General features: G+C 34.3%; 1 protein-coding gene across 11 annotated transcripts; it reads left to right on the forward strand.

The window, feature by feature from the left end:
* The first annotated feature begins 1,065 nt into the window (after positions 1-1,065).
* LOC109109085 (liprin-beta-1-like) lies at positions 1,066-26,683 on the forward strand. Of its 11 annotated transcripts, none has more exons than XM_042744231.1 (29): positions 1,066-1,218; positions 7,559-7,642; positions 8,298-8,503; positions 9,093-9,179; positions 9,708-9,821; positions 10,034-10,165; positions 12,347-12,439; positions 12,613-12,705; positions 13,570-13,687; positions 14,836-14,880; positions 15,556-15,617; positions 15,709-15,793; positions 16,606-16,745; positions 18,004-18,104; positions 18,544-18,603; positions 18,785-18,845; positions 18,984-19,016; positions 19,506-19,677; positions 20,744-20,885; positions 21,627-21,758; positions 21,998-22,148; positions 22,285-22,396; positions 22,526-22,614; positions 23,783-23,905; positions 23,992-24,117; positions 24,336-24,524; positions 24,617-24,784; positions 25,473-25,538; positions 25,628-26,683. In XM_042744231.1, exons 2-29 carry the CDS (start codon positions 7,579-7,581, stop codon positions 25,712-25,714), a joined length of 3,051 nt encoding a protein of 1,016 aa, XP_042600165.1. In that variant the 5' UTR covers positions 1,066-1,218; positions 7,559-7,578; the 3' UTR covers positions 25,715-26,683. The 11 variants fall into 11 exon arrangements, with proteins under 11 accessions (XP_042600165.1, XP_042600166.1, XP_042600168.1 ...); XM_042744232.1 differs by having other exon boundaries at positions 18,987-19,016; XM_042744234.1 differs by lacking the exon at positions 18,984-19,016.
* Positions 26,684-26,874: the final 191 nt, after the last annotated feature.

The following is a 26,874-nucleotide window of genomic DNA, read 5'->3' on the forward strand; positions in this document are numbered from 1 at the left end:
TTAAAAAAAATTTTTGGGTGAAATATTGCTGTAATGTTGACTTATAAATTGACGTTCTACTTTTGATGTTTTTTTAAAGCAAAATATGTGTAAATTTATATTTATTTATTAATTGTACTGAAATCATGCCTGAACAAATCATTATCTTTTTTAAATGTTTTAATTGTTATGTGTCTACATGTAGAGACCCTGTGAATTTACAAAATAAATCTAAATAGTTACTGTAAATAATTGTTTTTTTTAGGTTCTTATAAGACTGTTTTCAGAATCTTATGTCAATACTATACTGCCACGCATAAGAACTTCTACTGAGAAACCAATTATTAATTAAATATTAGTCTCAGTCTCACCTCTTTAAGTTGTTAATGTTATGTATTTGTATAATCAATAATAATAATAATAATAATAATAATAATAATAATAATAATAATAATAATTTAAAAGGAGAGAAAAAACAGTAATATTTTGAGTTTGATTAGCATATTGGTTACAAAATACTGAAATAATCTTTCACTTGGAGTAAAATTATTTTGCACCCAATCTACATATTAAGCTACATATCACGTACAGAAACAGATGTATTCTGACTTGATATCTCAGCTTCAGTTCTCTAGGATATTGTCTGTGTTCTACAATGAACTATTGTACAGTTGTGTTCTTCAGTATTCTCCTGCATTTCTCACGAGGTTTTGATACACAGAATCTGAAAACTTTTGGTCTTGTCAAATTGCAGTTGGCATATGCCTGCCTTATTCCAGCATCTGAGCAACTGACCTCAGAGGAACACCTCAGTTTTGACATAGATTTTCTGACAGTAGTGTGCTAGATAAGTAATGACTCACAAGTATGACCAAACGTACGCAAACACAAACACGATTATCGTTACTATGGCGAAGGCTCATCTTGTGAATATTAATTAGATAGCGGTGACGCAATTTAGTACTCTTCCTATAGCGAAAAGCATTTTCTTGAATATTAATTAGATGGCTCAGTGACCATCCAATGGCGACGGCACGGCTTATGAATATTAAGTAGCAGGCCTTCACCGTAGTAGGATGTTCCCTCCTATGACGTCCCACAGTCCCGCTTTCATTGTCGACATGGCGCTGGCGAGGTGGGAGCACCAACTGCGGAAAGAGCAAATCTCTTAAAGACATTAAACCGCTAGAAAAGTCCACGGATTAATATTTTCATACTTTAAAAGGCGGTACAGATTCGGTAAGTAATCACTTGTTGTCAGAGTATCTAACTGATATATATATACGTTCTCTGTAAATTTACTTTGCTTCCTAAACTTGCTTGAGTGGAAACTTTCTTGTTATTGTGTAAAAAAAAAAAATGTATATACATATATTTTAAAAGTAGATGACAGGAGTTTAAAAAAGTTAGTTTTGTGCCTAGTTATGATAGTTTATTAAATTATCATCTCATCACACGTAGTAATATTTCCATAGCCTAAGGGATTGATTACAGAAAGCATTCATGTACATGTGTATGAGGTTATATTCAGAAACCCGGATCGACAAAGTGATGTTTGTAGGTATTGTGCAAATACTTAAAACAAAACACAACTATTTAAAAAGAAATTAAAAACAGTAGGTGTGAGCAGAACTAGTATTTGAGGCACAGCTGTGTTTGTGAAGAAGTGATTCACACATTCCACGTAGCCACAGAAGAACAAGAGCTGCTCTTACATGAGTGTGCTTTACTGCATCCTCACCTGTGATCTGGACTGAGACAGAGCTTACGGAAGGTAATTGTTACTGTTTAGCTGTACAGTCTACAGAAATATGTTTGGAGTGACTTCCTCTATTTAAATAAACTTTTTATAGTTTGTAGTGTGCAGCAGCTTGTATGTTTTTGGATGTGCATTGGAAGACGGGGGCAAGTTGTCACACTGGAAGTTGTCAAAAAGGCTTAATATCAGTAACTATATGGTTTTGAATCAATTTAGTAACAAATAGACAATTGTGTGGTTTTTAATATTGTTACAAAGCTAGTTTTAACATTACTTTTGTGAATCCATCTCCAAAAAAAAAAAAAAAAAAAACCCTATAGTATTATAATTTGTACTAGCTAAAACTATGTAGTGACGTTACATTTTAATTAAAATGTTGAACTGCATTCTCAACAAGTAGTAATTTCTTTTGATATTTTTGTATGTTATTTTTTACATGTTTGCTGTTTCATGAATTATGTCTTTTGTAATTGTTTTAGTGTTAAAATGAGCTGAAAAGCCCGGAATGTCACAAAATGTTTTTGTCAGTTTTTGCTTTTCCCTGGCAATAAAGCAGTTTATTTTTGTAGCCAGCATTTAAAGGTGTGTGCGTCTATACAGAAACTGACTTCAAAAATAAACTTCCACTCAGAAATAATATTATAGTAAGGTGTGGGACAGTTAGGCTAACCCTGGTTTACACTGTAAAAAAAAAAAAAAAAGTTTTTCAAAGTTGTAAATAAAACCAACAAGTGTTATTTGCAAGAAAATACTATTTCAGCTTTTCTTTATCAAAATTTCACACTTAATTCAGGGTTACATGCTTTTTCTTTGTACCTGTTCAACTAGTTTGAAGCTTTTTGTAGTTTTAAGTCTTGTTCTTGTAACTGTTTTAAGTCCATTTCAGTCACACATCTGTGATATTGTGTAAATGGTGTGATGTTTACAGTATCTGCCTCTATTGAAAGACTTCAAAGAGCATCATTTGCTGTTCAGATCTCGTGTTTGCAGCCCAAAGTAAGCCTGCAGGTTTCACCAGCCATCTTTATTTGTTGTGAAACAGACTCTATTGCCATCTTGAAGTGCTAAAACACACACATGTTTTTCCTTTATCCACTTATATTTGCAATGTGTCTGTGAATTTACCTAAGCAGTGTGGAATGTTTTATTTTTACAGTTAGCTATAGATAGCATATGAAACACCCCTGAATTCAGGCAGGCGTCCCTTCTCTGTTCCATGTGGTTATGTGAAGTATGATGCATCATATTATACGACGACGCCTTGCCTTAGTATAGTGACAGGATATTTCAGATCAGTGTCAGATGGGTTTCCCTTTAGAAGTTTTGAGTGTGAGAACAGTCAGCAGTGGTGTTTCATTGGCTGCTTATGTATAAAACTCTGCTTAGTGATGCCCCAGTATAGCCACAAATATGTAAGAGTGCAGTTAAGTAAAAAAAAAAAAAAAAAAAAAGACAATGTTCCATTCTCTTTCTATTTCTGACATGTGTAAGAAAAGGAGCCTGTTTTAAGCAGGGGCTGTCCTCCTCCCACATGCACAGGCTGGACTGAAGGCTTGTGCACATCTGTGTTCCTCTAGTAGTTGTATGAGACCCAAACATCTTTTAGATCTCTATGCTTGGCTCAAACACTGTGATCACATCTGACTTCTTTTTTAATCCACATGAAACCAGGCATAGCATTTTTTCGTTTTATAAAAACCTACTGGCACAATCAGTCTGATAAAAACATTCAAATCGAAGGAAATGAAGGATATAACATGTCAATACAATTTTTTTGTGTGTGTGTTGAACATGTACGATGGTAATGGCATTGTTTTTTTCTATGAATTGGTGTATTATGTACACTACAAACAACTATAAATGTTTGTGGCCATCAGATTGTGATGTTTTTGGAAAGTGCCTCTTAACCATCAGCATTTACTAGAAAGCTTGGCGTACATATTTATTTATCAGATGAACATGTGCTTACAGGGCCATTAAAAATGTCTTTCCCATGACTCTCCAGCATGTTTCTATGCGTGCTTTAGCTTGACTTGAGGCGAATTTGCTGGCTTACACGGCTGGCCTGCCATGAATGCTTTTATTTCTGTTGAGATGAATGACCCGAAGGCTGCTATTTTTCCCCAGCATGTGCCAGCAGAGGTTTTTCTGTCAGTCAGTCAGAGCGGTTCAGCGAGGGATAGTGGCTAATACGGCTCAAACAGTGTGTGGAGTGGATAAAGTTCATACACATTGTGCCCTTAAGTGCCTGTCTGATGGATTTCAGAGGCCATTAGGGGTTTTTCCTCTTATTCTCATGCTCATATTCATAACCTTTTATTTAATGCCATCTTGAGCCCTTTTCAGGGAACAGTACAAATAGTAATATTTATTTACGTTCAAAAATCAAAGCTGACTGTTTCCTTTTGACAATTGCACCTGGAGTCCAGGAAAATATTTCCACACAAAGGACAGGCTTCATGTCTCACATTCAGTTTCTTCCCACTTAATGTCATTATTGGCATGCTTTCTCATAAGATTTGTTCCAAGGATTGTTGAAACACATACTTCAAGATTTTCCTTTGTCTGTGGTTTCAGAAAAATACTTGTGCTGTAACTTTTTGCTGTTTGACAGCATGATGTTTTTGCATGTGCATAAACCATTTTGATGTTGATAGATCTGAACCCAAGGTCTTGATTTCTCTGTTTGGCTTCACACGACATGATTCAGAGAGGAAATATGAGCTTCATAAAGAACGTGTTATCGCTTTTTACAGGCTGGAAGCCACCATGTTCCTGCCATGAGAGGAAATTCCAGCCATGCAAAAATCTGCAGTGCAAAGCATCCTGAGCTTAGCTTGAGTCTTGAGTGGTTGTTAACTTATAATAAAAGGCTTTTCAGACAGAGAGAGAAACTCCAATGAGTTCTTGTTTGCTGGTTTATTTGCTCTAATTAGTGATATTAATGTAGATTGACAGAACTGTTTAGAAACATGCAGGAAAAAGTGCACTAGAGCGTGCTGTGTGAACATGTGACCGGTGTGATGTTTGTATAGCACAGCTTTTCTAGACATAACAGGAGTCTCCAGACGAGGTTTTGATTTGTTATTTATATATAGTTGAAAGACCAGATTAAAAAGTTCCATAAAAGTTCTGGATCAGAGAATTGTTATTTTAAAAACTAAACCTTTCACGCTAGTGAAGTGCATTAGTTTACTCTGACCTTGATTTCACAGCATTTTTTGAAAACTCTTCAGAAGAAAGTGTTTGATCCACTAACAGACTGGCTACATTCACACCATCAGTGTTTGGTATTGACAAGCTTATTTACTTATTAACAGATGTGACTCTCAAATCAGCCTGTGCAAACAAATATGTGGAGTCAATCCCCTTTTATAACTCACAGTGGCCTTATTTAATGTCTAGTGGCTGGATAGCAAACTTTAATTAAACTTTTGTTCTAAACTGTCAGGGTACTGCCTTTAATAATTGTATATTTTGAATTAATATTTCATTCAAGAATGATGCATTAAATTGATCTAAAGTTACATTTCGGTTACAGAATGACTAACTGTGTGTGTGTGTATATATAATACAATAACGTTATTATTTAAAAGATAATATTAAAGTCATAATTGGATTGCAACAAACTCATAAGAGACAAGCACTTTTCCTGAAATTTCATCTGTAGCCCCAAGTATCATTTCATGTAATTTTTTTTTTTTTGAATAATATATACAGCTACATTAAGATATATTAGACAATATCAAAAAGTGAACCTGCAGAGTTTTGTGCTTGAATGCATCTGAAGGAACCACTGACAGAGAAGAAAGAAAATCTGAACATAACAAATCAAATGCACACTGACAGATCTACTTATATAATAATAATCTGTTTGGTTGTAAAATATGTTATCTGAGATAAAAATCAAATGTACACCTGTTGAATCATTCATAGACAGCACACACAGGTGTTCAATTAATAAACATCTTCATCGGTGGCAAACAATAGGGTGAATTTACAGAATTGGTCTCAGTTTACTGTAAGTTTGTGGCCACTTTATCCAACACTCTTTACATTCTCTGTGTTCTTAAATTTAACATCCAGCCACTACGAGTGAGAAACAGTTTCACAAGATTCAGTGCATGCATTGAACTGAAGACATAACTCAAACTGATTCACAATCCTATTCAGACCATTTTGCCAGCTTGTTTGCCAACAATTCTCTGAAGTGAATCAACTTGAGTGATTAAGTTGTGAATGGGTTATCGCTAATGCCCATTAGAATAAACTGCACATACATCAAATTAATTTACAAGAGGAACGTCACCATTGTAATGAAGTAATTAAGTAATTTTTTTTTCATTAGAAATGTACTTGAGTTAAAGTAAAAGAACCAACCTTTAATTCTACATTTTCCAAAAATTACTACACACCTCTGACCACGTTTAGCACTTTGACAACAGGTTTGGTGCAGTGAGATCATGGCCAGTGTAAATGTTGCACATAAAATGTGTGAACCTGCTTGTATACTCTGTACAGAGCTGGGTTTGTTAGACGATAAGGGGATTTTTTTATGTATAAGACCCTTAAAAAGGCTTGCTGTCAGACTAAGTTGCTCTGATAATCCCTGCGTGCTTCTTACACAAAATTTGTGTTTACCCGTTTTAAAGGATTATTAACTGCTAATTCACTGTATACATCCTTTAGGATCGTCCTTTGCCACAACACATAATTTCAAAATGTGGTGCTTTGTGATTTTTTTGCTTCACATATTCCTTTTAATGAGTCGAAATGGTTGAATAGCTCATCTAACTTAGATCACAAGCCAATTCTATTCAGAAAAACTGAACTCTCACTTAGTATAGCACACTTTTTCTTCTTTAGCATGTGTAAGTTAACCTTTGGCCTGTTGTATTTGTGTATTACAGCAGAGAATTTTATCAACACTGGTGGATGGGATATCAGAACATGACAGGGTGTCTCTTCAACTCCTTGTTTTGAGGATTAAAATGGAGAGAATGCCGCCGCTGTGTTCTCGGGCCACGAGCCAAAAGGGCCTAACAATGTGTCCCCGCTAGTCCCCCAACAAAGTACCCAGTGTCCCCAGCAGCAGCACAAGCACTGTGCCAATAATTGAAATAAATGGCTCCGTTATTCTTTAAAATCTGTGGCTAATGGTTGGAGCTTGACTGTGTTACCCAGGGAACTGTAGTTTCTGTGCTCACATCAGTGATGCTTTCTTTAACTTGAATGAAATTATACAAAACTAGAATTCGAATTAGAAATGCTGCCATGGCAGATAACTGAAATAAATAAGTTTAGGTTGAAGTAATAAAATTCTTAAAACTTAAAACTGAAAGTAAAATAAAGCTAAATAGAAATGAATGGAAATAATACAAATGACAAAGGGACATAAAACAAATTTATATTAAAACTTACACTGATTATACTAAAATAAAATGAAAACTGAAAATATAAAAATAAAAACTAATTTAAAATGTATATAATGAATATTATAATAGTGTATAAATATAGTAAAATAACAGTAGATCACATTTTTCTGTCTATCCGGCCTCTGTATATGTTTTTCTGATCTGGCTCTAGATTCTGTTAAATTCTAAACAAATGTTTGGTGTCTGTGTAATACTTTCTTGAATAACATTAGTCATGTATCAAACATGCAGCACAATGGCATTTATTTCTTCATTCTGTTTTGTAGTTTTGACTTATTCAGTGCCTAATCCTTCAAAAGGTTTCTATGAATGTTTTTAGAGATTGCCTAAATGCATTTTGTGCTGTTTACTGTAATATTTATTTTGTTATTTCTTCTTTATTCAGGATAAACAGTGCTGAACAAGATGATGTCTGATGCCAGTGACATGTTGGCAGCAGCCTTGGAGCAAATGGATGGTATTATAGCAGGTAAAATTGTACTCATGTGGGCTTTTCAACATTTCTGTTAACCATACCAAAAGTGAATTAAAGCCTCCTAATCCAACAGTCCCTCCACATTTAAACCTGACAAAATGATTCATGTCACATTGGTAAATTTGTTCATTCTATCCACATTCTATCCACCCGTTCTGCAGTGAAAATGTCAAAGACTCATTTCATGAAACCTTACTGAGGTTTAAAGAGAGTAAGACTGAACAGATATTAGCACGTTGACCAAATGGTCTAGCATATCAAGTAATGTATCACTGGCTTACTGACATTTCAAGTTTGAGTCGCCTGTCAGGTCACATGATTTCCTGAGGTTTTAGCAATTAAAGCATTTCCTCTGCCCTGGATCTGACTTCAGAACTTGAGTGGTTATTTGCCCAAGGCGTGCTTTATTATACTATCTTTTATGCCACAAACAGTACATGATAATTGTGTTTTTTGTAATGATTGTTTAATTCAGAAATGCCGTAGATTGTGCTTTATTGTAAAAGATATTCTTAATCTTGTATTGCTCTCACAAGCATTTAATGTATAACTTGTAGCTCCTCATTTTTTTTGCATATAATATTGTCTGAATAAAATATGATTAACTCCCCATTCATTGCTTTTATTTATTTTTGTCTTTGGCGCTCAGGCTCCAAGGCTCTGGACTACTCCAATGGCATCTTTGATTGTCAGTCCCCAACATCACCCTTCATGGGCAGTTTGCGAGCCCTGAACTTACTGGAGGACCTCAGGGGTGTTCTGGAGCTTATGGATGCTGAGGAGAAAGAGAGCTTGCGTTGTCAGATCCCAGACACTACCGCAGACAGTCTGGTGGAGTGGCTGCATGGTCACCTGGTACGTACACCACATTCCAGGACTCTGGAATTCACCGTGTCTACTCTAGATGTGAACATGAGCTAACATACTATGTGTTGCCATGTTGTAAGGAAGTATATAGTTATTTATACATCTTTTATTTATAAGAAGTCTATTTTCCCATTAGCCCGTAGTCTATTTTCAATGATGTTGTGAAAAAGTATGTTGTGTGTTGGTTTTTGTCTGTTGCAAGTATTTTCGGTGGTATTGCTAGGCCTGTGCTCACGATTTTCATTCTGATGTAATAAGGGATCAATGTTATAACTTATTAATTGTGGTATTATAGCATCATGTGCAATAGTTCTATTCATAATTAAGAATGTTATGCAGTTTCGTTTTATCATTGCCTCAAGATATTAGTTACAGCAGATCCAAGAAACATTATTATTGTGTGTCTTGAGACAGACTGAACAACTGCCAAGGGAAAGTCAACACATAGTATCAAATTTAGTCCGTTTACCTGGATTATTATGTTCGTTCACCCAATGTTAATGTTTTTTGGCACAATAAATGGTGCATGAAAATCCTGAATCTCAAGTGATACTTTTTTTTTGTGTTTTTTGGACAGTCAAATGGACACATTTCATTCACCGGTGATGTTTACCAGGACAGACTTAATCGTCTTGAAAGTGATAAAGAATCCCTTGTGCTTCAGGTAACTTTGTATATACACGTACCATACAATCAAGTAGTGATAAAGAATCCCTTGTGCTTCAGGTAACTTTGTATAAGTCTCTTGTGCTCACCCAGGCTAAATTTATATGGTCATAAATACAGTAATATTGTAAAATATTATTACAATTTAAAATAATTAATTTATTTTTCAATATATTTTAAAGTGCTATTTATTCCTGTGATGACAGCTGAATTTTCAGCAGCCATTCCTTTTGTCTTCAGTGTCACATGATCCTTCAGAAATCCTTTTAATATGCTCATTTACTGCTCAAGAAACATTTCTTATTATTATCAATGTTGAAAACTGCTTAATATTTTTGCAGAAACCCTGATACAGTTTTTTTCAGCATTATTTGTTAAAGAAAAGTTCAAAAGAACAGCATTTTCTTTTTTCTTTTTTTATTTATAATACAAATAAATTATTTTAAAAGCACAGATGTGTTTATTGTCACTTTTGATTAATTTAATGTATACTTGGTGAATAAAATAAAATCATCATTCTTTGCAGGTAAGTGTTTTGACGGATCAAGTGGAGGCGCAGGGAGAAAAGATAAGGGACCTAGACCTGTGCCTTGATGAACACCGTGAGAAACTAAATGCCACAGAAGAAATGTTACAACAGGTGGGTTTAAAGATGTGTCTTGTTTATTGGAGACATGGTCTGGTGGTTGGGTACATGTGCATTTTGCACATTAGAGCTTATTTTCAGCCTTAAGTTTCCTATCACGTCTTCACTATACTGTGAAATTACAAGCAGAAACTCATAAACATAAAATGTAATTCATAAGGCCGATTTTCTTTGTTCATGTTCCATTCGTGACCTCTTGTTCCTAGGAACTCCTGTGCAGATCAGCCCTTGAGACTCAGAAGCTGGAGCTTATGGCAGAGGTTTCCAACTTGAAACTGAAATTATCAGCAATGGAGAAAGAGAGACTCGATTTTGATGACAGATTTGGAGATAGTGAGGTAAAAAACATGAACACATGCATGAGGGAAATAATTGTGTAAGGATGTCTTTATTTGAAAATGTCAGTGGCTGTGCTTTAATTTTAATGCTAGTCATTGGTTAATTTGTGATTCCGCCGTTGGCACACAGAGCTCTTTTGTTTTGACCGCTTTAACATATTGCAGTTTGCTGGAAAATGACTTGAATGTTTGTTTAGATTTCGTGATTCTGCAGTATAGCCAACCTTTTGTTTTTGTACAAGCCTGAAGCAGAAAGACGTGCGTCCAACAATGCTATCTGTTAGCGCTCGGACATTTACCAATCACGTCATGTTGTGGTACGGAAGTCTGTTCCAGTGCACTGGAATGTTGGGCTTTTAACTATTCTTTGCTTTGTTTGCTGTCTGGGCAAAATGGCATATGCAAAAACAGCCTTTACCAGATACCATTTCCTCTCCAAAAAATGGTTTGGGTGGCCATTTTTTTCTCTCAAGAAAGTAGTCATTACCACTAAGGACTATGCCCAATTGTGGATGAATGTGAGTAGGAAGGGTCCTCAGCGAGATGGTGTTGGAATCCATTGGAATGGTTTTCCACATCAGTGGTTTCAACTACTGTATTTCAGATAAACCTACCCTAAACCATGTTTGGCCAGTTCACAAATACACTTCCTATCAAAGTGGGCGTTTCTTGGCCCAAATGGAAGGTTTTTTATGTTTTGTGTTAAAAGTCTAGCAACTTTAGATTATGTGTAAAGCAGACTATTATCTTATGAACTCCAGAGCAACTGGCCTTGCTGTCCAGGGTTGCTTTCGGTCCTTGTCCATAACATGTTTTATTTAGGCTTGGGAAATGCTGTTATCACTAACACATATTTTTGAGTCATACAACATCAAAAAATGGAGAAAAGCAGGAGGATTTTCGATTAGGGTCATGGAGATGAACCAGTCTCTGCACCTGTGTGTTCACAGTCGGCCACAAAAAACAGGTTTTGTCTTCTTGTTGTTGACAAACGTTCAATTTCAGGCTTCTCTTTGTGATTGTGCTTATAGAATACACATAAAAAGAGTATAATAGAACACATATACAAATTATTTATTGTTTAAACTGTGCACTAAATTGGCAAGTGTGTTTGGTCTAGGTTGGTCAACACATTCTTCAAAGATATAAATTATTTCTGCTGTTTCCTGTTATTTTGCTGCCACATAATTTAACGTCTCAGCAAGACTCCAGTTTGTTTCCCAAAATATCCTCTTGTTATCCTGTTAAGACTAAGACTATAATATGTCATTTTAGATTTTGAAGAACTATCGGAACTACTGTAGCCAGAAATACTTGATTAACACTACTGTTTAAAATGTTGTGGCCAGTAAGATTTTTTTTAATATTTTTTTGAAAAGAAGTATAGAAGTATCTTATTTTCACCAAGGCTATATTTATTTGGTCAATAATACATTGAAACAGTAATTTAGTGATATTATTGCAATTGAAAAAAATTTATGTTTTCTATTTGAATATATTTTAAAATGTAATTTTTGAAAACCATTGTTCTGACCCCAAACCTTTGAACTGTAGTGTATTCAGATTGTCCTTACGCTTTCCGGATCACTGCTCTAAGTGGATGCATCTGTATTTTTTTTACTTTTTACTGAGTGTTTACAACTAGAGACTGCTCTGTTGTTTATTGAATCATAAATCCATGGCTGAATGCTAGACATCCTGACAAAGAGCTTGGCCCTGAAAGGCCTGTGTGCTGAATGGAAGCCTGTCACTAGATTTTTTTTTTTTTTTTTTTTGCTGCTCATAAAGCATTTCTAGAGATTGAATACTTAGTCTGTTTGTTAAACAAACCATTTCAAACTTGAGAGTAGAGTTCTCTTTGAAGCAAAATTGTTTAGGAATATGGCCATGATAAGTCTGTGTGTGTTTAGAAATTAGTTATTTATATTACTAGACTCCATGCATTAAAGTCCCTCAGTTTTTTGAACTGTATGTAAATTTTATTTTATTTTTGTGGTAACTGGCAACACACATATGCAGTCATCAGTTTAACTATAACCAATTTAGCTTTCATTTTACAGTAAATTTAACATTGTTAAATAACATTGTTTCAAAAAAATTATTTGTTGCTAATATGCTTGACACACATTGTGAAATTCTATGGAGATTGCTTGCCTTTTAAATTCTTTTTTTTCTTTTTAGGGTTTGATTTTGGAGATTAATGAACTGAGATATCGCATTTCTGAGATGGAGAGTGAACGGTTACAGTATGAAAAGAAATTGAAATCCACTAAGGTGAGTTTCAACGCTAGTTTCTTACAAGTGAAAACAACAATTGATGTTACCATCTTTAAGCTTGCATAGGGATTCTCTTCTTCTTTTGTCTCTCTTACATAGCCTTTCATCTTTCTTGTTATCTTTAAGTGTCTATTTTCCTTTTCCTCCTTGGCTAACCTCTCTGCCTCTAGTCGCTAATGGCCAAACTCTCTAGCCTGAAACTCAAAATGGGCCAGATGCAGTATGAGAAACAGAGGAAGGAACAAAAAATCCAGGCACTCAAGGTCGGCATACCTCAGGGTGGTTGCTGCATGTGGTTGTGATCCAAAGATTTTTTTATTTAGTTATTTTTTCACTGTAACTTTGCTTTTTGGCACTTTTAATGAAGGCTTCAGTTTAAAGATTAAATATTATACAGTGGCCACATTTAATAGTTTATTAACAATGCACTGATATTCAGTGTTGCTTTAAAGTCCAAATACATTCTTTGGCAACTTTTAATGAACCTATGAGCCATGTCACTACAGAAAGTTTGACTGAGAGCTCCAAAGCCCTCCATTTTGCACCATTTTGTACAGACAAAGTTCTCATCATGTTTTGAAAGGTGCTCATTAAATCTGCCCTCCTCTATAAGCAGTGGCACCAGTATAAGATCTCAGCATGTTTAATTAACCACAAGTATGCTTTAGTGTGAGACTCTACGTGATGTTTAAGCTGAGAGGGCTAGATTTCAGACTGCTTTATAATGCAGGAGAAGTTATTTCTGTCACTATGTCCTACTTTAGCATACTGTTAATCCACATGCTTCAGAAAGCTCAGTGTGAGGTTTGCATTATTGTGTTACTGTAGTTTTTTTTTTTTCCACAAAAAAATTCACAACCACCCTGGCAATGCATTGAACTCATTAAGTTCTTGAATGTGATCTTGATGGGTTGTAGACGCATAAATAAATAATTAATTGAATATTTGGCTCTTTGTGAGATAATTTAATACATTATCTTCAACATTGTGTCAAACTTTCATTTTGCATGTGCAATTTATTGATCTCTCTGATAGTAATTAGTAACTGCATGGTTTGGTATTGTTAACTTCAATTGTGGTCCAGACTTTGGATCAGAGTGGTGAGATGTGTGTGTTTTAATGTTCAGGAGGAGCTGGTTACATTGAGAAGGCAGCTGGATGGCAGAGATGGTGATCTGAGGAGGCTGCAGGATGAGACGGGGTCCAGATCCCCAACGCCTGCAGCCCTAGACAGCACAGAGAGAGGTGGGTCATAGTTGCTATTCTTTACACTTAGTAATTGCAGTATTTGCAGTAATTCCCTGTCCCAGCATGCCCAACAGGAGTCTAGTTTTGTCTTGTCATTATGCTGTATCTCTGATGCTGTACTGACTCATTTAAATAAAATCTGGAGTAGCTCAAGCTCAATCAGTTTTTATTGTATGAATTATTTTGTGCTATTTTTTTTATTTAGCATTTTTGTTGATTTTAGTTATTTGCTTTGTTTTACTTTTGATGTTTGTTTTGATTTTTACGTTTCTTTTGTTTGTATTTTACTTGTGTTTTTTATATATTTATATTTGTTTGGTATGGTTTGTTTGTATTGATTTTTTTCTAGTTATTTTGTTGTTTTTTGTTTTTTTGTGTTGTTTTGCTTTGTTTTTGTTTATTTTGATTTGTTTGTATTTTAGTTTTTGTTTTATTTTGTTTGTTTGTTTTGTTTAGATCTTTGTACATTGTTTTCTCGTTATTTGTTTTTTGTTTGTGTTTATTTGGTTTTTATGTTAGTTTTTCGATTAGTTTTATTTTATTGATTGTTTTGATTTCTTACAATTGTTATTTCTTGTTTTTTTATTTTGATTTGGTTTATATATATTTATTATAGGTTTTTTGCTTTTTTAAATTAAATAATTAATTAATTTATTTATTTTTATTTCTTTAGTTTCTTTTGCTTTTTTACTTTATAAATTTATATTTGTTTGTTATGGTTTGTTTGTATAGATTTTTTTCACATTGTTTTCCTTGTTATTTTATTGTTTGTTTGATTTGTTTTTATTTTAGTTTTGCTTTGTTTTTGTTTGTTTTGATTAGATGTTTTTACATAGTTTTCTCTTGTTATTTAGTTTTTGTGTGTGTGTGTATTAATTTGGTTTTTATTTGTTAGTTTTATTTGATTGTTTTTTATTTTATTGATTGTTTATTTTGATTTTTTACCATTGTTTTTCCTTGTTGTTTATTTTGGTTTGGTTAATTTATTATAGTTTTTTTCCCTTTTTAAATTAATTACTTAATTACCTGTTTTTTTCCTGTTGTTTTTATGTATTTTTCTATGTATCATTTTACTGATAGTGCTTTATTGGTCCAACACATTCAATAGGAGAAGACGTTTAATATCATTACTCTGTCTTAAACAGTTTTCCATACTGAGGAAACATTAAAAAAGAGGCTCAAAGAGAAACGTAAGGGGACTCCATGTCTACCTCCTACACATACACCCCTTTTTCAGTTTTTTTTTTTTAATCTTTGTACTATTTTTGTCCTCTTAGTCCTCTGCTTCCTGTGCCTGCATGTTTGGGCATGGTACTCATGAAGCTTGCTTCTCTGCAACACGAAGCATTGCAAATTACAGTCGTATAGAAAGTTAATGGATTTTAAAATACAAGATATTAGGTATAGGAAAGGGAAAGAAGTAATGAATAACAATCCGTTCTTATGTTGTAGCCCTGACAAAAGTCAAATTGTGGACGCCATCTGGCATGTCACATTTACATTATTTTCTGTTTGTCTTGCCTGTCACCTTGTAATGTAACACCTCCTGTTCCCAAAAGCTAGTTTCTTCACCTCACTTCCCCTCTTTCCTCCATTATATTGCATTGCCCGTGCATCATGACCTCACAGGCTGGACGTCCACTCTTATCTGTGGCTGCATACACTCATGTTTAATCCCAGCAAGCTCCTCCTTGCTTTCGTTGTATACATTTCTCAAATTTGTCACAGAAGTTCACTGTTGTATTTCAGCTCAACGTGTCTGTCTACAGTTTATGTAATGCTAAATGTCAAGCCTGAGGCCTAATGTTTCTTGCCCTTTAGTGTTTATGAAATGGACTTTAGTTTACTAAGCCTGTGCTTTGCAGATATGGAAGTACAGAAAATGAAAAAAGCAATGGAGTCATTGATGGCAGCAAATGAGGAGAAGGTAGTTTGAAGTCATAAGTTTCTTTGCCCATTACATTTGAAAATCATAAAGGAACTTGGCATTTATTGCTGTTAATGATGCTTTTGTGTAGGATCGCAAGATTGAAGAGTTGCGACAGTCACTCGTGCGTTACAAGAAAGTACAAGAGATGGTCCTGTCAGCACAAGGGAGAAAAGGTGATTGTTTTATTTTAATTAAAAATTCTGAAGTGATGTCAGTAAAAAAAAATTATCTTTCCTGTAATCATTGTAATTTTAGTATTTTTTTATATACTATTATAGTATTAATTTAATACTTTGAATTAGTTTTTATTTTAATTCTAGTTTGTTTTATTCATTTTAAGTGATTCTGTCATTTTATCATTTCTTATTTAGCTTTGTTTTAGTTTTAGTAATTTTAGTACTTCAACTTAAACTCGTTTTATTTCAGTTAGTTGTCAGGCAACATTTCTAACCTTCATTTAATTTTTTTTTAAGTTTGGTCAAGCTAAAGTTTTCATCTAATATTTATATTTTATTTTAGCTTTACTTTAATGAAAATTATCTTGATAAATTTAGTGAACAGTAACAACTCTACCTATAATACAAAAAAATGCATTATTAAATTATATATTGTGGAAGGCGTACACGATGTAAAAATGCTAAATAAATAAATAAAAATAACGAAATAAAATTTCAAGTAATTCTTACAGTAATACAATAATAATAATAAGCCACTAAGGAAATTACAGGGGGAAAAAAAATCAGAATATGAGAGGTAAATGTACTTCATTATCACAGAAATGTATATATTATATTATATTACATTACATTACATTACATTACATTATTGGTTTTGGGGTGAAATGTTGCCTGGATGTGGTTTCTAGAGCTTCATCTAATTAGTTAAATCCTTTAATGTGCTTCAGATAAGTGACAGCCTGTATTTGCTGTGTGGCGTTCCCTGAGCTAATGATCAAAATCTCCCTCCTCTCCTTCTTCCTCATCAGATAAGGTCAAAGAAGGAGACAGTGATGGGAGCAATAGCGACAGCTCCCTCTCCATGTCCACCGCCCTCTCTGTTTCCATGGACACGGAGAAATCTCTGCTCTCTTACACAGAGGAAGTTGCTGTGAGGGGTCAAAATGAGGTACAATTTTATTTTCAGACCAACGAAATCCATATAATATTTCCCTCCAACAACAGAACCAACAAAATTCATATAATATTTCCCTCGAGGTTACACCATTCATCGTTTGTGGTTAGTTTGCATCCTTGTTAAAGAACTATATTTTGTTTTGGCATGCACAATCTAAAATCACTGCGCTGCAACCTAGAATTACTCTTAATTTAGAGCAACACAGACTGATTGACAGTTCAGCAAAGTTGTTTTGATGGTGTTTTTTTCAAGCTAAAGGCAAAATTTAACACTTGCAGAACACGCAGCATGCCAAACTGTTGCTCATACTGTCACAGATGATCCAAGACGCAGAGAATCACTTGTCAGCAAGTGACTGAATGTCTGCAGATATTACCGTTCAGAGGTGATGGATCCTTGGAATATGATGTATGCAGAAGAACTTTTTGAACCAAGGACTTCCAAAACTGAGTGAATGGTTAAAATATGTGAATTATTTATGTATGGTTATAGCATTTTTTCCCCTTTAGTTTAAGTTGTAGAAATTGAATGTGTTTATGTCATTTTTATTAGATTTTTTTTTAAACATTTCGGTTTAGCTTCAATTTATGTCAGTTTTAGTAATTTTAGTACTTCAACCAAAGCAGCAGTTTTAATTTACATTTTTTAAGTTGAAGATTTTCATCTAACATTTGTATCTTATTCTATTGTATTTCAGCATTTTGTCATTGAATGAAAATGTTTTTTAATAGTTTGTTAACTGTAACAACAATACATGTAATACAAAACAAAACTGCATTATTTAAATTGTAAATTATTTATGTATTCTGAAAGGTGTGCATGCTAATGTAAAAATAAAAAATGCTGTATATTTAAAGTATCACAGTAATTAGAAACATCATGGAGACTCCAAAGAATTACAAAAATGAACAACGTGAAATTTTCCAAAAATGGAAAATGTACAGAGTTAACATAAAAGTGCAGCTTCTCTTTCTATTTTTGAGTCTATATTAATGTACTTGTTTTTAAATGCCCTTAATGGTACAGTACAGCACTATGGTCAACCCCAGGTGGTTTTCAAATATGCTTTCTAAAAAAACAAACAAACAAATAAAAAATCCCTAATAAAAAGGATATATTGCATTGTTATATTAAACAATGTTTTTTTTTATGCTGGAAATGTTGTTTGAGATGGACTGCCTTTTGAAAAATGCTGGTGGGGAAAATACACTGGTGTGAATTTACCTTTGCATGTTCTCTTCATCTGTAGGTGACTACATTTGTCAGTACACTCCAAGTGCCATCGCTCACAGTCTCATCCCCAGTCAAATCAGACAGTGATTCAGTCCTGGAACAAATGCAGTTATCAAGGTACACTACATTAAAACACACCTTTTTGTCTCCTGAAATTGTTTTTTTACGCAGGATCGTCATCTAATAAAATCTGGACAAGCAAACATTCTTTTATATCATAGCCGTGGCTATAGGTTTACATTCTGGAGCATCCAACCTATGTTACAGCATCCAAGCATCCTATCCTTAGTTTAAGCACCTCTGAAGGCTTTTCCTTTCTTGTGTTTTATTATTAGTATCCTCTTTCCATCCTCTCTAGCCTTTGAAATGCCTATTTTCTATATCAGAGTTCATGACCACGTCTCCCTATTCATGCTATCCCATCATTCTATGGTGTTTAAAATATAATTTTTCCACCTTTAGCCCATCAGTGCATGTCAGTCTACACAACCCACTGCTTACCCATCATGCTTTGCCACCACCTCTGCATCCCAATGCTTGTGTTTGTCCTTTGTAGTGAGAAAGAGTGTCAGGAGCCAACTCAATCACTGGAGACCCCATTAGATGAGAGTCCCGAGTGAGTATGTGTGTCAGGTGGAGTTTGGTTACACAACCGGCACACTTTGATTTGCTAGTTTTGGGGTAATCTGAAATGCCACTATTGTGAATCAAAGTGTGTGTCAGACACCTTAACATAGTGGTTATGAACATCTGTATGTTGAAAAGAGTGACGGTAACAATGTCTTTTTCTGTTTTAGAGCTTCAGAGGACACTAAATCAGCAAGCCAGGGCAACCTTGATGGAAGATGCAGTGAAAAGGTGAATTTCAACTCAATCAAGACTTGAGGAAATGTGTATTTATTTTTAAGGTTTTTATTAGGGTTAGGCAATATATTGAATATTTAAAGTGATTGAAAGTGAGTTAAAAATATCTATCGTTAATTTTTTTAATTCCAGAAGCCATTAACAGTAGATCAGAGGCCAGCAGAGGTAATTCTTTTTTTTTTTTTTTTTTTTTTTTTTTCAGCTAAAAAGTGTATTTCTCTTATACTAAACTATAAATATTATTATAATTAGTTGTTATTTTTAAATTAAATTAGAATTTTTGTAATGATAATTATATATTATAATTTGTAATTTTTTTTTTTTATTTTTTTTTTAATTTTAGGAATTATTGTATTGTAATTGTATGTTTCTGTCATTTATATTAGATTTCAGTTTACCTTCAATTTATTTGTCAGTTTTACTTTTAGTAATTTTAGTTCTTCAACCAAAGCAGCAGTTTTAACTTTTTTTTAAGTTGAAGTTTTTCATCTAATATTTATATTTTATTCTATTTCAGCTTTGTTTCACTGAATGAAAATTATTTTGAATAGTTGTTTTCGTAAACAGTGACGTTTTGTGCAACATTTATGCTTTTTTTTTTACATACATAAGGTTATGTGAAGTTTCTCAAATGTTGTATCTCTGCACTTTTAGAGCAAAGCATTTGATGAGTTCAACAAGATCACAACTCTACCACCCAAATCCCCAAGCTCTTCTCAAACTGCTGAGGATGACAGCTTCGGTAGCAGGAAAATGAGATCTTCCTTTGGACGGGGATTCTTCAAGATCAAGGGAGGGAAGAGGACTGCTAGTGCCCCTAATTTGGGTACGACTTCTATATATCTTCTAGATTAAAATGTTGACGAGTCAAGTGTGTCCAAATTTAGTACAAACACCCATTTAAGGGCTAGACCTGCCATGTGGCCTCTGAAGAAAGACAAAGAAGAACCTGGATGTGTCTTCATTTCTTTCTTTCCTTCAATGAAAAATTCATCAACTTCATGCATTTCCACACATAATCAATTGGTTCTCTGACCATGTTGTACTGTTTCAAACAGACTCTATGCTATTGCTCAAAGTCAGTATATTATGCAAATGTAAAGTCAAAACACGCAAAAGGTATTTTACTGATTATCATGATCTATAACATATTGTGGGAAGCAACACTTTGTTTATATTAGCTTCAGGCTTGATTCAAAATAGGTCTGTATTTCGAGGCCTAAAGTTGGTTTATTTTCATTTTTTTTTTTCATAGCAGGAGATGATATTAAATGAAGTAATGGCTATTATGGGTGTTTTGAAGTCCTCTTGTCAAAATAATAGACTAAATAGATGTGTTTAAACATTGAGCTCATGTGGTAATCATGAAGTACAGTAAATAGAGGTTCTGTCCTCATCGCATGTTATTTTGAGACCACATTACCCAGGACTTAAATATTCTGACCACATTCTCACAGCTCTGTATGTTAACCCCACAACCAAACTACCATACATTCAGGCTGGATCTAGTGCCATTCAGTAACAGAGATGTTATTACTTCCATTGTGTTGACCTGCATGTGACTTCATTCCATGGTTCCACTCCTAAAATAAACCCAATCCAGTTGTTCTTCAGCCCAGACAAGAAGTCATCTGCAATCTTGCCTCATGATGCTGTTTCCAGTAGTTCAAGGAAGACGTTGTCATTTTTGGGATATATTTCTTTGAAACTTCATGTTATTCATGACATTTTTACTGCACTGCTCTTTAACTGAACGACTGCCTTGTTTTTTCTTCCTTCCCATAATCTTTAGTTTATTTGATGCTTGACTGACCATGGTATTGTGGGTAACGTAGTTTGCTGTGGTGACAACAGGACTTTTTCTTTTCTTGTGAATGTGTTTGTTTGACCAGCTGAGACCGAGAGGGACGGCACTGACCATCTGGATCTGGCAGGCATGCCACAGAGGTCAGCTGACAGTGACAGCACACACACTCTCCCCATTTCTCCGGAGGGCAAGAAAAAGTCAAAAGGAATCAAAGCACTCTTTGGAAAGTGAGTCTAAAACATGCAGGGTTGGATATTTTGGACATTGGGGATCTTTCCTTATCTAACATATTTTATATCCTGGCAGTGTTATTGTTAATTAAACCTAAATCTATTATTATTATTATTAATAATAATAATAATAAAAAAAAAAGCTTAAATAAAACAAATATTAGATTAAAAAAAATCTAAAAACTAGAAATGTTGCGGTAATTAACTGAAATAAATTAGTTGAAGTACAACAATTATTAAATCTGAAATATAAATTAAAGCTGAAAAGAAAGACTAAAAAAAAGGTTAAAATGACAAAAACACATACACAATTACTTAAACTGAAAACAAAATTAAAATGACAAACTATATTAAAAAACTATTTAAAAAGTTAATTCTAAATATTAATAAATACTATAATTGTATAAAATAACACTGTATGCTCAAGATTTAAAGAATATATTATTGTAATATTTCATTTAATTTCTAGAAAATATTATAAAAGTTGTGTTATTCTAAAAAATATAAATGTATTATTATATTACAAATATGATTATTAATGTTCTCATTTACCTCATAGAAACCTGTCTGTCTCTCTCTCTCTCTCTCTGTTTATTTATTGAGCTAAATGTGGATGAATATGTCAGTCATTTAAAACATGCAGTAATAATTATTTTATCGGCTTATTTGATCCAGCTCAATTTGATATGATACAAATTAACTGATGACTTTCTCGTACTTTCTCTTTCTTCTTTAAAGGCTCAAAAGAAGTCAATCAACCACATTCGACCTGGATGATAACCTATCAGAGAGTGAGTTTAAACGGGGTGGAGTCAGAGCCACAGCTGGGCCCAGGCTGGGCTGGTCACGTGACCTGCAGAACACCAACAGGTCAGTAATCGCAGTGACACAGGATAGAGCTCCTTTTAAAAATGGAAAGATCTACTGTTGGGAAACACCCTGGTGACAGACTTACATGTAACTTGTTGATTCAGAGTTTCAGTTCGTCAGTAAAATCCCATTTATGACGTTGTCAGAGTGACGTTTTTGTAGTAAATGGTCAAATGGCAAATATCTCCAGCAGTCACTGTCTTTGTACCTCCTAAGATCTGCTTGTTTGTGTTTTCCAGTGAGCTGGACGCTCCGTTTGCACGCTGGTCCCGGGAGCAGGTGTGTGATTGGATGCAGGAGCAGGGACTGGGGTTGTATGTGAGTTTGGCAAGGCAGTGGGTCGCCTCCGGCCAGACACTCCTGCAGGCATCCCAGCAGGATCTGGAAAGAGTGAGCTCTTATTTCTCAGAATCAGGATGAAAGCATATAGTGGAGTCCAAATGCCTGACACCACATTTAAGCCTGGAAATAATCAGTTTTTCTTCTGAAATTCATGTTTAAGGACTGTTCTGCTCTCTGTATGCAGGAGCTGGGAATAAAACACCCTCTACACAGGAAGAAACTCCAGCTGGCCCTGCAGGCGTTGGGCTCAGAGGAAGATGACAACAAAGGCAAACTAGACTACCACTGGGTGACAAGTAAGGAATAGATGTTTATTCATCCACGGTTTCAGATTTGTTGTTAAATTCTTAAGTTGTTAAGTTCTCAAGTTAAGGCTGAATGTATCTGATTAAAAGGTTTTTCTTACCTGTTTCCTAATGTTCTAGGGTGGCTTGATGATATCGGCCTCCCACAGTACAAGACTCAGTTTGACGAGGGACGTGTGGATGGACGGATGCTTCACTATATGACTGTGGTTCGTCTTTTTCCCAGACAATATCATGTTTTGACATATAAATGAAAGTTTTAATCACTGAATAAACGGTTAAACTAGCATTCAATATTTATTAGCTTTCTACTTTGGGGTCGGTACATTTCTTTAATGTTTTTGAAAGAATTCTGCATTTGTTTGATTTAAAAAAAGTAAAAACATTAATATTGTGAAATATTATTAGGATTTAAAATATGTGTTTCCTATGGAAGCCCGTTTCCGCCACTGAATAATAAAAAATAAAAAAACTAATTGCGACTTTTTATCTCACAATTCAGACTTTTTTTGCGCATTTGCAAGTTTACATCTCTGAATTGCGTCATATAACTTGCAATTCTGACTTTTGTCTTTAAATTGTGAGTTGTAAAGTCAGAATTGTGAGTTATAAAGTCAGAATTGTGAGTTATAAAGTCAGAATTGTGAGTTGTAAAGTCAGAATTGTGAGTTGTAAAGTCAGAATTGTGAGTTGTGAAGTCAGAATTGCGAGACGTAAAAGTCCGAATTGTGAGATATAAAGTCAGATTTGAGAGATATAATCAGAATTGCGGGATCTAAAATTGCAATTGCGAGAAAAATGTCAGAATTGCAAGTTTATATCTCACAATTCTGACTTTATAACTCGCAATTACGAGTTTATATCATGCAATTCTGATTAAAAAAAGCCAGAATTGCGAGTTTGTATCAGGCAATTGTGAGATGTAAACTCACAATTGTGAGGAAAAAAGTCAGAATTGTGAGATAAAAAGTCGTAATTACCTTTTTATTTTTTTTATTCAGTGGTGGAAATGGGTTCTTCCATAGTTTCATACTTTAATTGATTTTCAATTTATTTATTTTTGTGATGGTAAATCTGAATTTCAGTCATCACTCCAGTAAAGAAACATTGCTTATTTTTATCAACGTTAAAAACTAATATTTTTGTGGAAACTGTGATGCATTTTTTTCAGGATTCTTTTATAATTAAAACATTTTTAAAAATAAACAGCATTTATTTAAAATATAAATATTTTGTAACAATGTGACTTTTGTATTCTTACTGAATAAAAGAATTAACTTTTTCCAAAAACAAAAAACAATGACCTCAAATCCTTGAATGACATTGTAATTAGAAACAAGTTGTTGAAGTCCACTCTCTTCTGTCCATGCTGAACAGGATGACTTATTATCTCTGAAAGTGGGCAGTGTTCTTCATCACCTCAGTATTAAGAGAGCCATCCAGGTGCTCCGGCTCAACAACTATGACCCCAACTGTCTGCGGCGAAGACCTTCAGATGAGGTGGGAAGAGATGCCCAACTCTAATCTGTGCTGTCCTGTTATTTTTGTACTTAGACTAGAAATCCTTATGTTCACCATTATTTCAGAACAACATAAGTCCTGCTGAGATCTCTCAGTGGACCAACCACCGTGTGATGGAGTGGCTGCGGTCCGTCGATCTGGCTGAATACGCACCCAACCTGAGGGGCAGTGGAGTACATGGAGGACTGATGGTGAGAAACAATTTTGCACTAGTTTAGGTTATTTGTTGGAATGGTTAAAGATTTGCACTGGAAACCAAAAAGTATGTGCTGCATGCTTTCCTCTAAATAACACAAAAACACACAATACAAATGACAGCAATTCATTTTCACTTAGAATTACATACATTTCTGTGCAAAAGTGCAATTTTTTTCTTATCAAATTGGCATCATTTTGTTCATGATTTTAGGTGCTGGAACCTCGTTTTAATGTGGAGACAATGGCTCTGCTGCTAAATATTCCCCCAAACAAGACTCTTCTGCGGAGGCATCTGGCCACTCACTTCAACCTGCTGGTGGGTTCTGAGGCCCAGCAACTCAAGCAGGAGTGTCTAGAGAACCCAGACTACACCTTACTCACTGCCACGGCTAAAGTCAAGGTATGTTACAGAGCACCTCCAGACCATCTGCTGCAGAGCTGGCATGTGATTGAATCATTTTGGATTTCAAACGCTGTCTGTATCAATTTTAGCCACACAAGCTGGCGTTTGGAGGGTTTGGTAGGAAGAAGAAACAAGAGGACAATGAAGAGTATGTCTGTCCCATGGATGTGGAGATGCCCAAAGGACGCAGCTTCCAGAAAGGCTACAGAGGCATGGAGCTGCAGATCTATGATGATGACCTAGACCGATTCGACCAGGTTGTGATAGAAGTTTTCTGGTGCCTAAATAAATATAGAATACATTTATTGTTTGTATGTTTATTTATATAAATAATTTGTATTTTCACCTTAAGTTTCAGTCAGCTGAATTTAATTTTTAAATAATGAATAATTACCCAAATTATTAATATTTACTAAATATTTACTTATTTTGATATATATCTAATTTAAAAAATATATTTTAAAATGTTTTTAAGTGGTGTCTTTATGCTCACAAAAGCATATTTTTAATCAAAAACAGTAATATTGTGAAATATTATTACAATTTACATTTTTTTTTTTTTGTAATACATTTTAAAATATAATTTGAATTATTCCTATGATGTCAAAGAATACTTTTGATTTCTGAAGGATCATGTGACACTAAAGACCAGCGTAATGGCAACTGAAAAATCAGCTTTGCCATCACAGGAATAAATGACATTTTAAAATGCATTTTTAAATTGTAATAATATTTTGCAATATTACTGTATTTGTTGTATTTTTAATAATTTAAATGCAGCCTTGACAAGCATAAGGGAAAAAATTCAAATATCTTAATTATTCTAAATGTTCGGTTGATTATTCAATAGTCAATAACCTTATTCAAATAATTTAAAACAATGAATCGATCATCGATTAATCATTAACACCTGTATGATTTCACATTCTTCTTTCCAATCACTAGATGGAGGACTCTGAAGGGACTGTGAGGCAGATTGGCGCTTTCTCCGAGGGCATCAACAACTTAACGGTAACAAACAGCTGCACATCTGATCTCACTTGTGTTGCTTTATATAGTGTGCTTATGCCTAAATTGTGCGTCCCGCGTTTTGTGCTCAGAGTATGCTGAAGGAGGACGAGTTCTTCAAGGAGATCTCCACGTCGTTCCCCAATGCCAGTGTGAAGGATGATGACTCCAACGTGTGAGGGCACTGCGGGGACACTCTCGCCCATAGTGCTGCTGCTTTAATCGGAAGTGACTGTGCCAATCCCTCTGCCAACACCTCCACACTCATCTGAATGCCAAATATATCAATCAGAACCAAGTGTCAACTCATCGAAACACCATTTTAACGTATTTCAATTGCCTTTTAAGAACATTTTGTTTAATAATTAATGTCTCATAAAGGTAGATGGAAGAATGTCTGCCCTGTGTGTGTGTTTTTTAAGATTGTTAGTGGACCTTTTTGTTTCTTGTGGATTGATGTGATATGATTTATAACTAAAATAAATAGCAGTCCTACTGTAATTTGCTGGTCATTGGAGAGATACAGTATGCATTCTTTTTCATCTGTCTGCCTAAATTTGTGCCGGTTATTATGGTGGCAGAAGAGCACAAGGACACTTTCAGATAAAATGAAAGATATATTTTATTAAATTGTTGATAAATTAAAGTTGTACACTGCCAATAGTTAAATTAGCAATAATCATCAATATTTTTGAATGATCGATCCAGCTGCAGTCTTAAGTCTAGATATTTGAGTTTGTTTTTTTTTGGACCTGTACATTTTGGTTTCTGAAGCCAATACTGCATATGCTTTGTGCATTTGCATGCAGAGCTCTGTACAATATATTTTACATCTGGTTTGTAAAGGATTGCATGTTATTTAAGCCTCATTTGGATAAAATATTAGCAAAATATTGTTACTTTATTGAAACTTCATCGTGAATTATTTTTCTTCTGCTGCAGTACTTAAAGGATAGCAATAAAGTTATTGTTTATGGAAATGCTATCATGTAGCATGAATCTTTAATGCTTTAATGCAATAAAATTGTAAGCAGCTGAAAAATATATTGAAAATGTAGTTCCACTTATAACCATTTCAGAGTTACATGTTTGTACTTTGTTGACTTTTATTCATTTCAGTTTCAAAGGTGAATAAAATACTGAAAGCATGCAGGTTTCATTGTTTCTTGTACTCGTGTCAGTTAGTTACAACGAATGTTGTTTGACTTGATACTTCTCAGAGCAGAAATTCTTAAAAGAATGAAGTTTGTGAATGCAAGTCCTTCCTTGCATAAATTTCCAAAATAACCATTTTACAAAGAGAAACATCTTGCTGACAAAATAAATGCTGTAGTTATCA

The sequence above is a fragment of the Cyprinus carpio genome, chromosome B18, assembly GCF_018340385.1.
Source record: "Cyprinus carpio isolate SPL01 chromosome B18, ASM1834038v1, whole genome shotgun sequence".
Classification (NCBI taxonomy): domain Eukaryota; kingdom Metazoa; phylum Chordata; class Actinopteri; order Cypriniformes; family Cyprinidae; genus Cyprinus; species Cyprinus carpio.